The sequence below is a fragment of the Aplidium turbinatum genome, chromosome 8 (assembly GCF_918807975.1).
Source record: "Aplidium turbinatum chromosome 8, kaAplTurb1.1, whole genome shotgun sequence".
NCBI classification, from domain to species: domain Eukaryota; kingdom Metazoa; phylum Chordata; class Ascidiacea; order Aplousobranchia; family Polyclinidae; genus Aplidium; species Aplidium turbinatum.
The window spans coordinates 3156911-3177285 of NC_137479.1; the positions used below are offsets into that span (position 1 = coordinate 3156911).

At 39.3% G+C, this 20375-nt stretch overlaps 1 protein-coding gene across 2 annotated transcripts; it reads left to right on the forward strand.

Annotated features, from left to right (window-relative positions):
• The first annotated feature begins 1534 nt into the window (after window positions 1–1534).
• On the forward strand, window positions 1535–18636 carry LOC145775866 (uncharacterized). 2 transcript variants are annotated; one of them, XM_082587251.1, is made up of 22 exons: window positions 1535–1705; window positions 1942–2012; window positions 2183–2302; window positions 3983–4096; window positions 4484–4639; window positions 5055–5140; window positions 5419–5501; window positions 6441–6537; window positions 6808–6970; window positions 8343–8501; window positions 8885–9076; window positions 9742–9897; window positions 10468–10619; window positions 11750–11930; window positions 12032–12165; window positions 13678–13858; window positions 14349–14431; window positions 14546–14726; window positions 15029–15159; window positions 15324–15489; window positions 16404–16706; window positions 17560–18636. In XM_082587251.1, the coding sequence occupies exons 1-22, from the start codon at window positions 1695–1697 to the stop codon at window positions 17688–17690; spliced, it is 3051 nt and encodes a 1016-aa protein (XP_082443377.1). In that variant the 5' UTR covers window positions 1535–1694; the 3' UTR covers window positions 17691–18636. The 2 variants fall into 2 exon arrangements, with proteins under 2 accessions (XP_082443377.1, XP_082443378.1); XM_082587252.1 differs by having other exon boundaries at window positions 10471–10619.
• The last annotated feature ends 1739 nt before the right edge of the window (window positions 18637–20375 follow it).

The window sequence follows — 20375 nt, forward strand, 5'->3', positions numbered from 1 at the left end:
CGTTGAAAATAACATAGGAAGTAATACTTTGTTTCCCACTTCAAATGCAGTGGTATCAATCCACTTGTAGCCTACCGACAATTATCTTCATTATTGTAAAGTTTCCACATTTGACTTTGCACAAGTTTTGTTGGGCGCTAACTTCTAGGCACTTGACAACCCAGAATCAATAAACGTCACCGGATGTTCTTCCGGGAATGCATCGATGTTATTTCTGAGCGCAGCATGGGTTTTATGTGAAACATGGATAATTTCTGCGAATAACTTGGTTGATGTTTGATCGATCAATGACTGGTTCAACGTTGGAAGGAGGCAGCAACAGAGGATAAAGGGCTTTCCGGACATTACTCCACTTAATCGTTCAAGTTTCCAACTTCTTCATGTACTCTGTTATACGAAGAGAGCCGTGTGCTCAGTGGCGTAGCCAAGGGGGGGGGGGGGGGGGGGTGGGGGTTACAACCCCCCTTTGGCACGCGTGTGACGTCACGATATTGAGAATGATGCTTTCAGTCTAAAAAAAAATTGCCTAATTACAAAATTGCATTAAAAGAGCGAGTTTTGCCAATACCAAACATTCAAACATCTCAGCAATTAGCAACAAGAAAACACAGAGACTTAGCTTTATTTCCGAAAAATGCCGAAGAAAACATGATCTTATCCTTTTGCTATGCTACCGGACAGCACCATTTTACAGGAATATTTGTACCCACATTTTTGTTGAAAATACTCTCAGAATGCACCAAATTCAAAGTAATTTTTCAAAATTTTGTGGGGGAGGCCCCCCAGACCCCCCGCCGCTGGGTGGTCAAACCCCCCCCTTTCAAAATTCTTGGCTACGCTCAGGGCCGGATTTAGCTGATGGGGGGCCCGGGGCACTTTTAGATCGGGGGGCCCCCCTGCAAAAAAAATTTTCGCGCCTACGGCGCGAAAAACCACCTCTGCGTCTACACTAGCATCAATCCAGCACTGCACAGCATTTTGGAGAAACTTTAAAGGCTGAAAGGAAGAAAAAATAACACAAAATCGCATTTTTTCCACGGTAGGGGGCCCTTCAAAAGTCGGGGGGCCCGGGGCACCTGCCCCCTCTGCCCCCCCCTAAATCCGGGCCTGGCTACGCTACTGCGTGTGCTTATAAAATAACGAAACAGATATTTGAATTAGCTCTATCAGAAAAGCTGTTGCTTTCACGTTTTGTTGATGTCATCATGAATCGAGCAACAGCGGCAAATAGTACTTGTTCACTTTGGAAATTGATTTTTGCTTCCGGTGAAAAATAAGTAACGCAGAGCTGCCCTATAAACGTGTCGTGATGTCACAAAGCTCTTCGCTGGCCAACTGGTTAAGCAGAAGCTAGTACTAATTATGACTAGGGGAGAATAGCTAAAATTTCTAATAGCTAAAACAGTGTTTTGAAGAATAGCTAAAATTAATTTCGAGTTTTCGTGAAATAACTGACGTTGTTGCCTCGGGCGGCCTTGTTTTGTTAAAAAAGCGGAATCGCACAGTTTTTAAGTGTAAACACAGCAAGGAAAGTCAGGAAAGATGAAGATTCAAGGACAACTCTGTTATCGATTGGTAGCATTATAACAAAGACCACAGTGCCGCGTGATAACTTGTTTAATTTTCTTGTGTAGAAAACAACAAATAGATTGCTGTCTATATTTTAAAATTAACTAATAAAACTCAGAATTGGGATGAACGCTTGGTAAGTAACAACAGCAACAGCAGACTTAGCCTACATATCACGGAATGTTAGCTTAATCATAATTGAATGCAGAACAAAGGTCCACAAAAATCATCCAACAGAGAAACAGAGACGACATTAATTCGATGTTTGGCAATAATAGAAATTACACTTTAATATGAAAAAGTAGAACTATAGGGTAACACTAAATTGTTTTAAAAAGCAATAAAGCATCGCTTGTGACGTTTCTATTTCAGCTTCTTCACGTTGCTATTGGGGTTGACAGGGTTTGTCACAAGTCAAGCTCAACCACCGTTTCTCCCCGATGGTGAGTGGAAGCATATTATCATTTCATTTGGTGGCATTTTAAATGCACGATCAATCATTCAAAAAACTTTCTTGACATGTAGCAATTGCAGTGAAATGAAATGTTACCGATAATGTAGGCCTAAGTGATTATTACTAACATGTTGGCATTGTTCCTTGCATTGTTTGTAGGCGGCGGTTGCTACGATACATTTCCATGGTGCACGGGCCAGAAGGATGCGTGTGGTGTGATGGATGTTGTCACCACCTTGTGCAGGAAAACTTGCGACAACTGTCCGAATGATGAAGACGGTAAGCACCCCATAGACGCGAATGATGTTACTGAATAGTGGACACGCTGGCACGGGTTTTAGCGTCGATCAAACTTTCTGTACATTCTCTTTTTCAGGCACTATTATAACAAATCTACATTACATGCAATAGTTACTTTCCTTTTCATTAGCAATTTCGACCTACAAAAAGGAAGGAGCGGAATGCAAAGAGAACCATCTTTGCTTTCATGTCGGAGTGTACAACTGTACATAAGGATTAAATAGACAACAGCTTGAACAAGTAAAACAAATAATCTTGTTATCCCCTGGACAAAATATGGAAGTTCCTCCAGTCAAGTGAAAGTGAAGTTTGTAGAGTTGAGAGTTCTCCTACAGCAGAGATAGGAACTTATTCAATATCGCTTTCCGCATGATTTATGAAAGGTTACATCGGCAGGCCGTATATCGTTTTATTTTAAATGACACACAGAAAACATGATGAAAAATAACGTATCTAAATTAGGCTTAAACAAAAGGAATATAAAAGCCATATTTGAAATAAAAGCAAAACCATATGTTAAACCTTTATTCCAGTAGGTCTACAATGCAGAAACATGGACAATTGGACATTATCATCACTAATGGCAAAACAAATTGAGGCCTTTTGATTGTGGATTTATATAAAAAGCTTAAAATTTCATGAAATGAAAAAATCAGCAACGAAAATGTCTTATTTAGAATCCACACTAATATGGAAAATGTACAAACAATCAAATAGAGAAAACTGACATATTTTGGCCACATGATTTCCGAATAATTCTATTTAAAGACAAGTACTAGAAGGAAAAATGAGTAAAAAATAAAATAAGGGCGGATCACTAAGAACTTGGACTAACGATTATGAGACTGATCAGAACCTGACTACAAAACTATCTATAACTTATAAGTGTAATAAAAAAATTTAGCGCTTCATTGCCTCCACTCTCGACGATGATGATGATGAAATAATAATAAAGACGTTTAAGGAAATTATTCATTGAATTAATTGTAAACCGTGGTAACTTCAAAACTGCGGCACTTTCTGTAATGCAACAATGGTTTCAAGGAGACGATATTTTGTCAAAGACACCGAATACCAGCTGTTTGCTTACAGATTTTTTATCGCTTTACCTTAAAACGACGTTGCTGTGAGTTGGCGTGCAACGCTAAAGCGATCCAATCGTTAATGTTGAGTCAACGTCGTCAAGTTCCCCTGCCTGAAGCTCGACTGTGACGTCATTAGCCGCGACGAGTAGTGCAAGACGCATCAAGGTGTCATGTGACAAGAGCAACAACGAAGAGCGACGACTGACGATTACAACCTCATAGCTTTCCCGGGAAAGTCCCACCTTCCTCAATCTTGAGAAATGGAAATAACGTAGAATGACTACATCAATAGGTATCGTGGTACAACGTGGTATGCTCTTTCTTCTGCACCGACGAATCTAAAGATGTTTTGGTCCTCATGAAGTTTGTGCAACGAAACTCGAAGGATTAAACACAAGTTCAGTTCAGTTCAGTTGTTTTTTTATTTCTGACCATCATATCAAAAACAATACACGTCAACATAGCAAAGGTCAAGAAAAAGGTAGAAGCGACAAAACGCGAACGTTAAAACGTGCTTGTGACCGAAGTAAGTTATTGAGTTGAAAAACATTTGGCACAAGTTATTTCGTTTCAGTGTGCAAGGAGGCGGGGTGCACACAGGAGTGCAGTGTATCAGAAGATGGCCTCACTGCAACATGCGGATGCTTCAAAGGTTACCAACTCCAAAAAGACGGGCGCAGTTGTAAAGGTAATACCCTCCACTACCTTAGTTCAACCAGAAGTGGAAAGGTTCAAACTTTAAACTCGGTTGTTCAAACATCAACAACAGCAAATGGATTGGCTTCTGGTCGCACATTTAACTTGTTCAATCGTTTGAATTTGTTGTTTTAATTGATTATGAACCATACGCTTTATAGCCATGTCTGAAGCATATTTCTGAACGTTTTGTATGTTTGTTAGAGCTTTACACTCCACACACCATGCATGGCTGCCATCAACACAGACAGCTTGAGGTTTTCGTTCATAGTTCAGCTATATTCTTAAAGTGTCTTTTTTCTGGATGCTTATAGCTCATGGCAACAAAATAAACCTATTTAAAAGTGTTGATGTTTTCCTTTATCTTTTTATCTTTCAGACATCGACGAATGCACTGTCAATGCAGACATATGCGCAGAGGCAGAGGATCCCATATGTGTTAACACACCAGGCAGCTACACCTGCACAAAGTGCTTTGCTCTGCCAAACCTAAGAGACTATTACCAAAGCAGCCGGTGCTGCAGAAGGAACGCAAGTAGGTGCAACTTTTCAGAAACTGGTACAACAACGTTGTGTAATAATATAGACTAAGTGACCTAAAGGGGTAACTTGATAAGTAGCAAGCAGCAAGCCTCTTCTTGAAAGTGGGACCAATGCTGTGTTGTTCATTTTTTATTCTTTTAACTCGCATCTTCTCTGTTACATCCTGTGGACAGAATCTTGTCCAGAAGTTATTTGAAGTAATTGCGTAATTGCAGCTTGTTCTTCTTGTCTAGATCAGATAAATCATGTATTGTTGAGGTTTTAGATGCTGCGTTTTTGACGAAACAATTGAAATTGAAAGTAACTAAGTAACGTTCACACTGTTGACATTCCTGGTTGGGTTGTGCAAACGCAACGTTTATGTTGTGATTGTGCAACTTAAAATAAATAATTATCTTTCGCAACAGAATCCTTTCGACAATGTGGGTTCAGCTCCACCATTGGAAGGGTATCAGGGGGAATCCCCGCGCGTGTTGGGAGATGGCCGTGGATGGTGAGTGACTGGTTGTCATGAGATCAAATGGTTTCATTGTGACAATGTTTTGATATTAATTAAAGCATAGAATGCTTCTGGTGAAGTGCTTAGTAGCCTAGTATATGTCAGCCGCCGTAGTTCTCGCGCATCTTCCACTGCAATATTTTTACTGGGACCTTAGTCTTTAAAATATCCAGCAATATGTGCATTGCTCCAATTTTTCCTGGTTGTCGTCTTGGCCGACTTGCCCTCCTCTATTCGGCCGAGCATTAATTTTATGACCTTGTGGTGTGCAGGCTTACATTCAAATTGGAAACATTATTTGTGGGGGGAGTCTTGTACACAGAAGGTGGATTGTGACATCAGCCGATTGCGTCAGGTGAGTCTGATTAAATGTCTTGAATTAAAATTACATATTTAAAAAAAATTAAAAACGAGAATAAAAGCAATCGTTGTTTTTATGCAAACAATCTGTCAAGAATTTAAATGCTGGAACGAAATTTATAGGAATATTAATTTGGAACTAAATCTATAAACAGGAAAAAACAAAAACTGCACAGTAGGCCTACTTCTGACTAGCTCAAACTCAACGACACAGGCTTTACGAGAATCAAAGGTAACTGCATCAAAAGGTGTTGAACAGATCACAAGATGTGGTAGAAAGGCAAGGTGAGAAAAAACTGATTTCAAAATACAGAGAGCAAGAAAGATGAGCATACAATTGTCTGTTCAAAGGTGGATTGTTACGTTTTATGTCCAAGGCTTCTAAGATCTTGGTTTGATACTCAGACCTGCCTCTGGACATGATCTCAAATTGCTTGATATATCTGTACATAAGCCTTGTAGCCTACAGCTACATAAAACGTAACAACCCACCATTGAACAGACAACTGTATGCTTGCGGCTCACCTTTCTTGCTCTTAAAATTAGTTTTTTCGCACCTTGCCTTTCTACCACAGCATGTGATCTGTTCAACACCTTTTGATGCAGTTACTTACGATTGTCGTGGAGCCTATATCGTTGAGTTTGAGCTAGTCAGAAGTACTGTGTAATTTTTGTTTTTTCCTGTTTATAGATCTAGTAAACCATTGTATTTTATTCAGATGCAGTTAAGTTGTATGTATGTTATTCCTGAAGAGGACATCTTGTGATGTCGAAAACGATCGATACTTAATTTGTTGCGTAGTTTCGTGTTTCTGTAAATGTAATAAACTTGAATATGTTAAACTTGATCGCGTTGCTCGGCTTCGTATGCCTATGGTTCAATATACCTACCAATCATTCGTGGCGTAACAATATGGCTCCTTGTTGAACACAGAGGACACGCCACTCGTTCTATCCAGATCACTATGGGAGCTTTGAATACAACAGGAGAAGTCGTTAATTTGCACGAACAAACTTTCAGAGTGTACAAGGTAGTGAAGTTGTCCTTGTTAATTTATCAAACTTGAAATTTCAACAACTTCCTTAAGGTTTAATTTGCGAAAATCTTAACGTTATTTTAAAATCTAACTTTTTCGCTTCGAGAGGAACTAAAGTCGTTGTGAGCTTCTTGAAGGCGAAAAGATGTAAGATATTATTCCATTTGCGACTTTTCGATAACAATGACGTTGACAAAGCCGCTCTCACGTTAACGTATGCAAGTACTTCATCTAAAGTGGAACCTAATAAGTTGTCACTTTCAGGTTTACGTTCACCCAGACTTCGATTTTCCTTACAACGATATCGCTCTGTTGAGGCTCAGGTCTCCTGCCGTCTTAAGCAACTCAGTAGGAACCATCTGCCTGCCAAATGGTCACGAGCCAAGAGTTGGTGAGACGTGCTTTGCCACTGGATACGGAGTTATCAGTGAGTTGGTGCTTCTGTGACTCATAACACTACGCCAAAAAATAACCAAATATTACTTCGGTTAAAGCGGTAAAAATGGCGGCTGTATAGCTGGTTGGTGAAAGTCCCATCGCGGGCACACGTCTGTGCCATTTTCAGGACAGTTTGGCTTTCCTGTCCACTTAATCTAAAGCAGTGCTACTCAAACTGTGGTACGAGTTCCGGTGCCGGTACCCAAGCACTTGACTGCCGGTACGCGATTAGCCTGAACATAATTTATTGAGTATTGTTTTGTGTTGATCAATATGTGCTTTTCACATTTCTCAAGTTGTCTTTCTATGTTTTCTTATGCCCTTAAAGCGATATACTGTATAAGTTAAATTTTCAAATGGCAAAACGTGGTCGCATGGACATGAACATAAGAAATAAACCACTTGCAAACCCAATAGATTCTGATAAAAGTGATACAAGAAGAAGCAAAATGTTGTTTGTGAAGTTATGCTCAGCAATGACTCAATAAAACTCCAGATCTAAACAAAGCACTTACGGTACCGAATGTTCAAAACATGAAATTAAAAATAAGCCTAAATAATTTTTGAATAGGAAACGAAAAGAAGCAAAAGCTGTGCAGAAACAGGTGCAGGCTACAGACGTTCTCATATAAAACTTCACGTGCTTCCTATGAAGTAGCGCTAAGGATTCGCTCGTTATAGCTCAGCGGTTACGCGCCCGGCTCAAGATTACGCGGCGCTGGTTCGACTCTAGGGGTGTGCGCTTGAGCAACGCATTCTAAGGACTGCTCTCCATTCAGCGGCACCTAATGAATGGAATAATTCTCGGCAACAACACTTCAACAATCGGAAAACTTTACTCTGCCAATCTCGGCAACCGGCCCTGCGTCAGGAGCCTCTACAAGTATGCGAAACTACCAGGAATAACCAATCAAGGCTTTGTCAGTTCGAGGATAAAGATTCAAAACCAAACCAAGGATTCCAAAAGCTTACATACCACACACTGTCGGTGAAGTATCAGTGAAATATTGTTTCTGAATTTGCACGTTGTAGATGTAAAACCAAGATTAGACTTGTTTATGTAGGTGGGAATTCGTTTTAAATGTGTAACTGGTACACCGAATGATAATAAGACCTCTGCCGGTACGTGGTATTATAAAGTTTGAGTAACACTGATTTAAAGCATCGACCTGTTTATTGGTGCACAAAAACATACTTAATAATTGATCTATAATACTGATTCAAATCTTTATAATAAAATCAAATACAAATCGTTTCACTTTTTGTCTTTCGGTGCGTTGGTGTTGACCTCACTAGCTATGAAATAACTATTTTATCGCCGACGATTACAACTTCCGAGATGATTGTGATGTCCCATCCAGGATACGGAGGTCGACCGGCTGGTCATCTGCTGGAAGTGGATCTCCCGATTGTTGACAATGAGGTTTGCAGCAGAACATACGACAACGATTCGATATCTGTGAACTCTTCCATCCACATGTGCGCCGGACACGTCACGGGAGGAAAGGATGCTTGTCAAGGTGGGTGGAAGAACCTTCGTATCTTCCTCGGCTGTTTACTTAAGAGAGATAGCAGGCAAAAATGATATTTGTAGCATCTCACTGTCCCTGTCTCACAAGTCACAACATCTTTATACTTTGTCGTTCTTACAGCTGTTAGTTGGAAAGATATTCTGGTTGTTCTTAAAATTTAACACCAGTTAAATCTCAAGTAAGCTTTATTAGACTGTAAGATTTACAGAATCGTGAGTCGATTACTGATTACGTTCATTTCAGTTGTTGACAGTTTTGGTTCAAACGGAATTGGGAATTATCATTACATTTTCCAAACCAGATACGAACTTCTGTGTGGGAACGAGAATACTTGAAGTGGTACGGTTAACATGACAGTTTCTATTTATCAGGCGACTCAGGAGGCCCTCTAGTGTGCCAGCGATGCAACAATTGTGACTGGTACCTTGCTGGCATCACGTCATTCGGGAAGGGATGCGCTCGACCGGGTCAGTTTGGCGTTTACACGCGCGTCGAACAATTCGAAGAATGGATCGCAGCAAGAGTATCATTGACCGTGCGCAAGAGAAGCTGCACTCGACCAAGTAAGGATGCTGTTGCCAGCCAATGGCTTTCACTGAACTTATTTTATGTTGATTGCAGATTATAGTTTCTGAATAAGTATGATTCACAAATCTCTTAGGGTTAGTTAAAGTTGCGGTTAATAGTCAATGGTAAACTGCTGCTTTGTAGCTAAGCGCAAATTATGGTTTAAAATATTCCAACCCTTCAATCGCTTTACTCCACTTACAAGAAATAATATCTCAAACACTAAACAAGCAAAAAATAAACGCTTTAAGAGAGAATGCTGAATAACTGGAAGAGAACAAAGAAATATTTTTGAAAGTTTAAGACTTACGACTGTGTAGCCTACCAAGTGACGAAGTAAAGTTTATCCTTCATAAAGTATTGGATTGAACAGTAAATAGCTTGCTATTAATTCCACAAAAAGTGCTCAAAGCCAAGCAGAGTAAATTAAATCAAATATAGTTACCGGTACTATTTTCTAATAACCTCCACAGCCTGTTTCACCCTTACCTGGGATCATCAGAAGGTCCTTGTTTAAATAGAATTATTATTCAAAATATATTATTGAAATATTCTATTTAAATAAGGATCATCTGATGATCTCCAGTAAGCGTAAGGATGAAACAGGCTGTACAGGTTTTTAGAAAATAGTAACTGAATTGTAAGTATTGGATTGATGTAGAATGGCATGCCTGGGGTGGCTGGACAGACTGCTCTGCCTCGTGTGATGGAGGAAAGCGGAGTCGTACTCGGTTCTGCATCCAAGGATCTAAAGGGCAACCAGATTGCATCGGAGATCTCGTTCAAACCGTGAATTGTAACACCGGGTCATGCGAAGGTACACCGCATTGTTGCATCGGCAGCGAAGCATGAAGTGTTTGTGATGTAATACGGAATACTTAAGTTTGAAGATGACTTTCAACTGTCAATTAATCTCATTGCGGTGTTTTCTATTTACTTGTTGAGACTACACAAATCTTTGATCAAACAACCAGCGCTTCAAAATAATTTAACATTTTGAAGTTATTAGTTGTCATTGTTGTTTTTATCTAGCACTGCAGGAAATCATTACTATGTCTCTATATGTCGGCGGGTTTTTAATCTTTTCCTTGTTGATACCACCTTTATATCAGTTCTGCAACATAAAAAAAATATTGAAATACTGTTGTGAGTGATTGCCTATTCAAATTATTTTAATGTTTAGTTTAGACTGTAGATAAAAAAAACGATTGATTTGTTTTTAGCAAAACAAGTACAACGTCTTACCGTTACCTCAATTTATAACTAATCATATTGATTCACCATCCACGCACCTCTTAGGAGCAGGTCTCGCACTCTTTCTTGGTATCTCAACTCTTGGTTAAAATAACCTTGGTTTAAGGCAACTCATTGAACTGTTTTTGTACAGCAGGTGCGTTAGCTCCCGGAACTTGGGGAGTCTGGAGGGAAGATGCATGCACGACCACTTGCGGTGAAGGTATCATAAGACGGTCAAGAGTATGCGTGGAAGCAAATATTGGATATCCAGGTTGCGAGTTTGGAGATGACACCGACACTCGGGTATGAGATTGAATTAACAGCATTACAGGAAAGCAAATTAGTGTTCGGTGACCACAGGCACACCGATGTAGGGTGCTCTACCACAAATCTTAAACTTTCTGTAGGTTATGTCAAAAGCAAAGCAATCGAACCAGCGCGCGTAGCTTAAATTTAGCATGAGATGTTTGGAAGGTCGACAGAGCAGTTTCCAATTATGTTTCCACGCTGTAATTCTTTCAGGCATCTCGTTGTTGCTTCTAGTTTTGACTAAAAAGATTCACTTTGTTACATATGTAGGGTTATGCCTATCTGTAGCTGTCTTTCGGCTTTATTAAAACGATAATAATTCCGGGACGAGCCTCCAGTGTATAGGGTTTAGCCTATCTGATGCTGTCTTTTGTTTTTATAAGGATAATTTAATCTGTCTAGTCTAGGGGTATGATTTGGCTACCTACAAAAGTTACACAAGTTAAATGGAATATTAAATACATTTGTTATAAATAAAAATTACAAGTTCGGGAATTGAGAAATATGTCTAATCAATTTAGTTCTATTCGACCGGTGTCAGAAGAGCGACATTCTCCAGTCGTGAATTTTTCCTTCTCCTTCTGACCGTCGAGTCGTACGGTCTGTTCTCTTTTAAAGTCCTTCTCTGAGAGTGTGCATTTTTCAATTCCCGCTTATTTCATAATATGCCGGTAGTGCCTTTTTATCAATAATAGCCTATCGTGAGAGTGGCATTTGTGGGAAGCGTGACCTAGATTCCGTGAGAGCGGAATTTAGGTTTTGAATTTTTGCAAAGTTGAAATGCATTTTGCAATTGTCATAAGTTCCGGTTAAATATTCTCAAAATATAAATTTGTTGGTTAAAAACATAGTACATGGTACACATAAAGTCGGGGTTGTTACAGACATTCTTTTTGTTATGCAAAAGAACTTCGTTACAAAGAATTTAATTGAAAACTTAACAAAACATTTCGAAATTTTGAAATATTTTTGTATTGATATAGTTTCGTTTCAAATTTGCAAGTTAGAACGAAACGAAACCAAAATAAAAATATTTTTTGTGCTTCAGTGAGTTTTACCTCCAGACTGAGTATTACGTTTAATAAAAAATCAGTGAAATATATAAACACCCCTCTGCTCTTTAGCCTTGTAATATTCGCCCATGCCCAACGTGGGATCTTTATGGGAGTTGGTCAGATTGCTCGGCCACATGTGGAGGAGGGACAAGAAAATCTAGAAGGACTTGCAACACTTATGGAGCAGTAGGAGCCACTTGTGATGGAGAGGACACCGAAACAGAAAGATGCCAGACGCAAAGATGTCCACGTATGCGATTTGGATTTGTCTTACACTTGTAAAATGTCAAATGTCCATGAAGTTATTACCTGGTGAGAAAGATCAAACGCCAAGTTAATAATTTGTTTCAGGCTGGACAACGTACACGAGATGGAGCGAGTGCGCGGTGACGTGCGGAGGAGCAGTGCAGAGGAGGAGGAGACTGTGTTTAAATGGAAACGTCGGAGACATTGGCTGCCATGTGGGAAACGCAAATGAAATCAGAGTGAGTAAAAGTTCAATGTCGATTTAAAGATGTCCTGATAACCGATCTACAAAGGGTTCAAGTCATTTTTGATTATTATTATTTATTTTCGTCAGACAAGAATGTCCATATATTTGAATAAACAAACAAACAAAAATATAGACAAATAATAAATGGCATACAGTTGCACATACACAGCAACGGCGCAAAAGTAGCCAGAAGACAATTCAGTACAATCGTTGCGCAAAAAAAAAAATACATCCAATATTCGATACTAACGAGCCCAGCCTCATGGGCGAAACACGGTGTTTATCGCTGTCAATTCTTGCTACAATCGGCTGCCAAGAAATATATAGTTGATTGGGTGGTCTAAATGGCTAGAGTGGAAGCTAAACCGTTATGGTCAAGGAATAGCAGTTGCTCGCTGTACTGGTGAGTACTCAGCCTTGTGCCAAAAGCCAGGAAGAACGTCCCCTTCTTCACAGGGTTGAAGTGTTCAACTTTTTTGACAAATCATTAACATGTGGAGCAAAAAGGTAAGGACCCAAAGCCTCTCCCTGTGTAACATGTTAGGGTTGAGAGAAATGATAGCCCCATTTCACACGCTTGTTTTGATGACCGTAGCTTACTAGTGCTGTAACAAACGAACAGATCGCATAAGTAGTCTTCTTTCAATCAACTTTTTGAACAAAATATGATGATTAATCTTGTCGAAATCTTTAGAGGCATCTAAAAATACAGAAAACACAGTATCGTGTGAATTGTACGCATATGCAGTTTGCTTCAGAACAAAGATACCCATGTCTGTACTGTGGTTGGGTTTGAAGTCAAGCTGATTATCAATTGTTTGCAAAAATGGCAATATATGAGACAAACTAAGACGGTCAAACAGGTTCGAAATGACAGTTGTAACTGCTATTGGCCTGTAGTTTTCAGGCTCAGCTGCATCTTTATTTGCTCTTCGCATATTTGAACTCACAGAAGAAAGATAGTCAAGATTTTGTTAGGACAACTTTTTGCAGTAAAACAACGTCATAAATATTACACAGTTGCTGCACTTCTTGGATCGAAGATTCTAAGCCCCTGCAATTAAAAGATACAATTTTCAAGTTGTTTCCACTGAATTTTCATGCTTAGGGAAGGATTTAGTCAGGTATACCTGTAGCCTACTTGCTTGGTTGTTAGGGGAGAAGAATCTTTTAACCAAGATATCTTCAGGCCAGTTATCAGGAAGTACAGATTGCTTAAAAAAAGATCCATTTATGATCATACAAAAAGATGAGTATGATCTAAATTTATTGTTTATTGGTGATAAGCAACTAAGCGTTAATCACAATCTAATAGATCTTTCATTATATTAGCATAGTCCCAACTAAAAGAGAGGATCTTTTCTAATGTAGGCTATGCTTTATAAATACAGTAGCTATATAATTCATAAACATACACTTGAACAAGATGGATCTACAAACTTCCAGTAAGAAACTCATAGGTTGTTCCCGTCTAGTGATATTTCTAACTTGTTATCACTCGCAGGACTGCAACACAAAGCCATGTGAGAAATGGAGCGAATTTGGGTCGTTCCAATCGTGCACGGCAACTTGCGGCTCTGGGGTTCAAACCGCCACAAGAACATGCATTGGAGGAAAACCGGGAGACCCTGGTTGCCAAGGGAGTCCAACAATGTCACAAACATGCAACGAGGGACCTTGCATAGGTATGATCGCGCAGGTGACGACGAACAAGAACAGCTTTCAGGATTTGCCCACATCACAAAAGGAATAATTTGTATCTTGTAAAATTGTAGGAAGAGTTTAAATAACTATAACTCTATTTCAATGCGATAACGTAGCCTACTGATTAAGACCTACAGAACATGTCTGGAAAAACTTCTATGCTAAAACTGGCTTAATCCTTGTGATAATCTATTTTAGTTTAATTTAGTGATCCGTGTACTAGAGTTCAGTTTATTAATTTGGCGTAACATTTTCTGCCATTATAGAAATTTCAAAACAAATGTATCATAACTTCAAAGAAATTTGCTTCAAATGAATTGTAGAGGACCGTCCAGATTGGGTGTCTCTGTATTTTTAAATTGCTTCATTAAACTTTCAAGAGCAGGAGTTTCAACGATTCCAGTTGTAGCTCCTCAGCTTACTAGTCATTGGCATAGTAGACATTCTCATTTTATTATATTTTCTCTTCAGAGTGGTCAGAATGGAGTCCATGTCCTGTAACGTGCGGCACAGGGAAGCAGGTACGACACAGAGGAGACCAAAGACAAGAGCGGGTAAGATTATGACTGTTCTTCTACAAGATACAAATACAGGAGGATACTAACTATAAGTTTTCTATTTGCATCTACCATAGAGAGGTCATGATGCATTCCGCATTTGTCTTTCAGGATTGCCGCCTCAGAAAGTGTCCGGAATGGGAAAGTTACGGCGATTGGTCGCAATGCTCTGCATCGTGTGGTGGTGGAAGACGCAGTTTGACACGATCCTGCAATACTTACGGAGCAGAGGGAGCGACTTGTGAGGGGGACGCGACTATATACGAACCATGCCAAGAACAAGTTTGCCCAAGTACGATAAAACGACCTCACTATCTGTATGTCGTTGAAAAAGTTGCGGTAACTACATAATATAATCTCCAAGCTGTCTTCATGTTCAAGTCTTGTTCCATCGTATTCATGAATAAGCAAACAGGAGAGCATATGGAATGCGATTTTCTTCACAGTCCAGTCGACGTCGTTATCATGCAAGTCATTCGTCACAGTTGGCATGGGTATAACCGATCTTGCCCCATGATAATCATCGTTGACACTGCTTATCTTTTGAAACGCAAGCGTTCGGTGACGTCATTTATAATTGCAATGTCTTCTCAGCATGGAGCCAATGGACTAAATATCGTGGATGCTCCAGAAGTTGCGGTGGAGGAACGCAGGAGAGGACTCGAACCTGCAACCATGGAGAAGTAGGCCAGCTCGGATGCATTGGAGGAACTTCACATACAAGAGTGAGCTGAAAATTTTATTGCAATAAACTAACATAAGTTTACAGTAATATAATGTTGAATTAATAATCGTGTTTAGTAATCTACAAGAACATGATAGTTGCATCTATGACGGACAGAAATAAAGTGAATATCAACCAACAACTTTGTACCACCGTGACTTACAGAGATGCAAAGAAAAACCGTGTCCATACTGGGGGCCCTGGAATCTCACATCTTGTTCTATGAGCTGCGGAGGAGGGACTCAACTTGCTGAGCGAGAATGCATCAACGAGAGGGTTGGACAAAACGGTTGCCAAGGAACGCACATGGAAACAAGAATCTGCAATACCGGTGAGCTTGTCTATCGCGGTCTGTATCGAGATGTGAGTTGACTGTGACGTTTTTACCTACAGTATACTAGAAAATGCAAGTCTGAAGGTTAAATGATCTGAGCAAACCAAATCGGCAAAACCAAGCAGCCTTACATAACGATCAAGGATATGTTTTACAGGTATTTTAACGCACAAAGCCCATTATTTTTAAAACATGCTTTATTAGAACCATTACAGAAATTTAAGTAAAAAACGGTTTTTAGAGGCGCTAAAGAATTTTTGTTCAAATTTATTTCCTTGGTGGATATGCCTGGAATTGCTTACAAAACAAACTTGTTAGATTTAGTTAAATGTAACATAGCCTATAGCCTAGTCTTCGCAACAAAATTAACACCGAGTTTCACATTATGTTAGAATAAATTCTGTCAACGAACATTGATAGAATTTCTGTAAAACATCTGAGTGTAAATTTAAGCCCAACATCCCAAATTTTACTTCACAGTGTAGATTTTAACGATCTGTTTTAGCCTGATGCTGCGAGTTCATTGTGGCAATATCGAATTGCACTAGCTTTTGTGCATTCGTCATAGCAGATCGTTAGAATCTACACTGTGAAGTAAGCAACGATCATGCTGCTAAAAGCGAAACTCAATCAATTGCATCCCAAATTTTCTGATAGTTTGTGACCAAACCAGACCAACAACCCAGTTCGATGTATTCGCATACCAACGAGGCTTGATATGTTCTGCAACCGCGATTGACAAACTGACAAACGGATTAAAGTCAGTTAATAAAAGTAACAGCTTGAGGTAGCTACTAAGCATCATAATGGAAAGTAAGATTATTTTATACCCATTGACTAGTAAAAAAATAGAAGCAGATTACCAAACCCTGTGTGACAACATGAACGTCATAATCATTCTTTTATGACAGGTCTGTGCCCGACATGGGAGGAATATAGCCCTTTCAGTAACTGTAGCGCCTCATGTGATGGGGGAACTCAGTCGGCTACAAGGGAGTGCAGGAATGGAAATATTGGCCAGGCTGGGTGCATTGGAAACCATACAATCACCAGAAAATGTAACGAGCAACGCTGTCATGTTCCCCTCTGCTGTGAAAGGAAGAACCTCATCGATGAAGCCACATGCTTGAACTTCGTCAGAAATAATTATTGCAGCACCTTTGTGGAATACATGAATGAGCATTGCCCACGTGCATGCTGCCAGCTTATAAACGGTGAGTTCGTTTTTCTCTTTCTCAGAATTAAGAATTAACAGTTAAAAATTCATCAAAAAATCCAACCTGTGCTGCTATTTCTTTGGATAGTAAGATGGTTGGGGTTAATTTTTTTTTATTGTAAACTGTCAATAGAACCTGCCCTGGAAGAAGTTAAAAACGATTCATTGATTATAAGTTGCATCTATTCTTCGTTTTCTTCCGTGCGAGACAGGTTTGTTCAGATTTTAGGGCAGGTGATAAAAAGCCAGGTGAATGTAGCTTCGTCTAGTTTTGCTACAGGGTTAGTTTGCATTAGATTCGGCGCCTTGTAAATGGGACATTTAAGAAAAACATGGTCAGCAGTTTTTCCCTCCGCGCCGCACTCGCAGACCGCTGAGGGAGCCAATTCCATTGAGGGTAACCCAAGTCGGCTGAGGCTGCGAGACAGCTCCATACCAGGGGGGTGTGCCACCGGGTGAAGTTTTACAGTAAACTATGGAGTCTGGTATCGGTGGCACGCTATGCTACATTTCAAGTGCCTTTCATATAAATGTGCTGCGCAGGTTGTATGATCACTGAATGGTTGTATCACTTCAAGGACAGTTGGTTTAAAAGGGTGTCTTGACAAATGTCTTTTTCAAACAAAAACAATAAATCTATTAATTTTATAAACAGCACTCTGATAATAAAGATTATTTTCGGAAGCACTGTCTATTTTTGTTTACTTTTGTTTCGTACGGACAGTTGTTTAATAATTTCTTTATAAACCAAGAAACTTTGTGTAGAGTATAGGCTTACTGGCTTGCCATATAAATAAGTTACCAGGAAACATCAAGGGTTAATGGTTATCTTTTAAAAATTATCATTTCAGGTATGATTTGCTTGGATGTCTATCCAACCTGCCCTCTCTACGCGAACCTCTGCAATGGTCTAAATTTTAGGAACACCTGCCGTGTCACCTGCAACGCTTGCCCTTCGATGCCCCGCTGCGGTACAAATTAAACATCACTTAAATCTGCCAGGTGTCGCCAACCCTAGTTAAAAAAACACAAAGAAAGATATTTTTGTCAAAACTTTTTATTGTAGAGCAAAAGCAAAAGCTGTTCACTTTGACTTTAAGTTTGATAAAATATTAAATGACGTTGGATATTTGGACAATTGGAAACTTACAGCAACCGTAAACTTAAGCATAACGATGAAGAGCAGAAGACCCACCAGTAGTGGATGCAACAATCAATCAATCAACAATTTTCGGATCCATGTTCTTGCTCGGGCTTGGACAATCACCTTGGGACTTGTTTAACCAATAAGCATATTCCAAAATAAAATATCTATTGAAAATAAATTTGAACAACAACTGCACGTGCGGTATCCATACACAAATGGGCTGTTATTGCTCTATAGGTATTTCTGCACATTTTTAATGTTTCTATAAACTTTGTTTTTACATATATATAATTTGGCATCATTCTGGCTATCGCAATGTGGATCAGTTAAAAAACGTAGCTTTTGTACGTAGGCTAATTTTACACCTTGAGAAGCCTCAGTGATGCTTTCAACAACTTTACGATCAAATATACCGAGTGTTTTAAATCTACAGCCCCAAGCTTCTATCTACACTCCTCACATAGATGGAACTCGCTCCAAACTTCTCTTCAAATAATAATTTATTACGCATCAGTTTGATGCAAAACAACGTCAATTAAAAGTCCCAATAGTTGGAGATTTTCAGCCAACTGTCGCAGTTCTTCCGAGCTGTGCTCTGCAAAGGATCGAACCCTTCGCGTGAAGGGTTGTGAGAGAACGAATTGTTCTATCTCTTCAAATACGTTCATTATTATATTGTGTGTTTTATCTCAGTTCTCATGTATTTAGTGCAAGTGTGTCATGTACTGTTTTGTTAATAAGTGTAACCCGAGAATGCCAAATAAATGTTTTCAAAATTCCACAGGGTTGTGGTACAGAGCTTGCATATGACGAGAAGTTTTTCGTTATGCCAAACCGCAACACTTTTGTATCACTGTCTTCAGTAGCATTGACACTGGGCCCGAAGGGTACTTTTGAGCCCGGGATGACGGCAAGGGCCTGTAACCTTTCCAAGGCGCACGGGAGTTTAAAGAAACCATGTTTGTTGGGTGGGGTGTGTTTTTCGTAGAAGTTTTTTGGGGACCGAGGATCTCATTTAAAGGTTCTGTAAATGCAATGAATCACAAGTTAAATGAACCTGTCACAAGTTACAAGTAGAACTGAGCACAAGCGCAAATACTTCTAATAGAAATTAAATTAAGCGAATGATTTGCTGTCCGCAGCGTGATCGTTTTAATAACCTGGCTTCGAACCCTTGCCATAACTTTGTTTTGTCCTGTAATTACTAAATAAACCTCAAAGCGAGGATCAACTCTCTTGCTGTTTTAAATCTTAAATTACAGTTTAAAATCGTAGCCTACGTCTTAAAGCGAGTTTGTTCAATGTTGCCACTTCAAAACTAAAAAAGGCTTATGTGTAAGTCGTAAACAAGTAAACCGACATTGCCTATAAGCTAATTTACTTTATGTTGAAGTGTTTTGAATGTAGGCCTACAGAAATACAACCGACACGGGCGTTTTGCGTGTCTGTGCATCTGAGAGGATGGTGTCGAGCATACACATCTTCTAATAACCCCAACTCTCTGTGGACATGAATCCCTTTTGATCTCGGCTGATAACATTCCCCTCCACCGCTGGGCCAATAACGGGGCATAAATCCTATAGGGGAAGATGGGGCAAAAAGGTCCCAACATAAAATCGATTTTCTATGAAAATTTTTCGGTTTCAGTGTTTAATCACCACCAAAGAGTATAAAGGTTCCTTCCTACCAAACATTACTAATCACTACCTTTCAAGTTTTTCTAAATTAAAAATGGTCCATTTTACCCCACACATTAAAACTAATTATGTTCCAAAGCCATTTTATCTCACACCCTTAAAATTTTCATTTTCTTACAATTAAAGTTGCATTGAAATTTTTTACAATGAAAAGAAACTTATAATAATTGTTTAACAAGAACAAAAGTGTAGACTACCCTTAACTTAGCCTATTGCCGAAAACCGTTGCAGATTCATCATGTTCAGCCTGTGGTAGCCCACTGCCGAGCCAAGGCCTCCCCCTTTTCTTGTCAATCGTGTGTTTTTATTTACCAGTTTGTTGTTCCACATTCTTTGTCAATTTCCAAATTCCGTTTAAACAAGCGAATTCAGTTCAACCAAAAAGCTAAGTACTGCAGCTCAAACATTTTGCAAATAATTTTTACAAAAAGATCAGTAGCTTGAAATAATATTGCAAATGAGTACCGTATACATGAGTGCTTCTGCTGTTTGGTATATTAAGTCATTTAAACACCTTCCATTGCAGTTTTCATATTTGCGGTTGAGCGATTTTTTGTTGTCCAGTTTCTCACCGTAGCAATCGCTTCACGCAAGATCTTACGCCTAGGCCAATCAAGATTTAGCAAACAATCTAGCTAGATCAAACAGCTTCTAGCCTGTTAACTGGCCAGATTAGCATGGCCTATTTTGAGTTTCTTAATTGAGCCTACATCTCTTAAGTGGCCGATCTACGGTTCAATATGACATTTAATGATATATATCTTCTTATAGCTACCGCAGACAACTAGGGGAAGGTCTAGTTGGTTAAGCCAGAAATCGATTT

Coding starts and splice junctions, on each gene's coding strand:
- LOC145775866 (XM_082587251.1), top strand. Junction 8,502..8,884: donor AGGAAAGGATGCTTGTCAAG/GTGGGTGGAAGA, acceptor TCTATTTATCAG/GCGACTCAGGAGGCCCTCTA. Junction 15,490..16,403: donor AACAAGAATCTGCAATACCG/GTGAGCTTGTCT, acceptor CTTTTATGACAG/GTCTGTGCCCGACATGGGAG.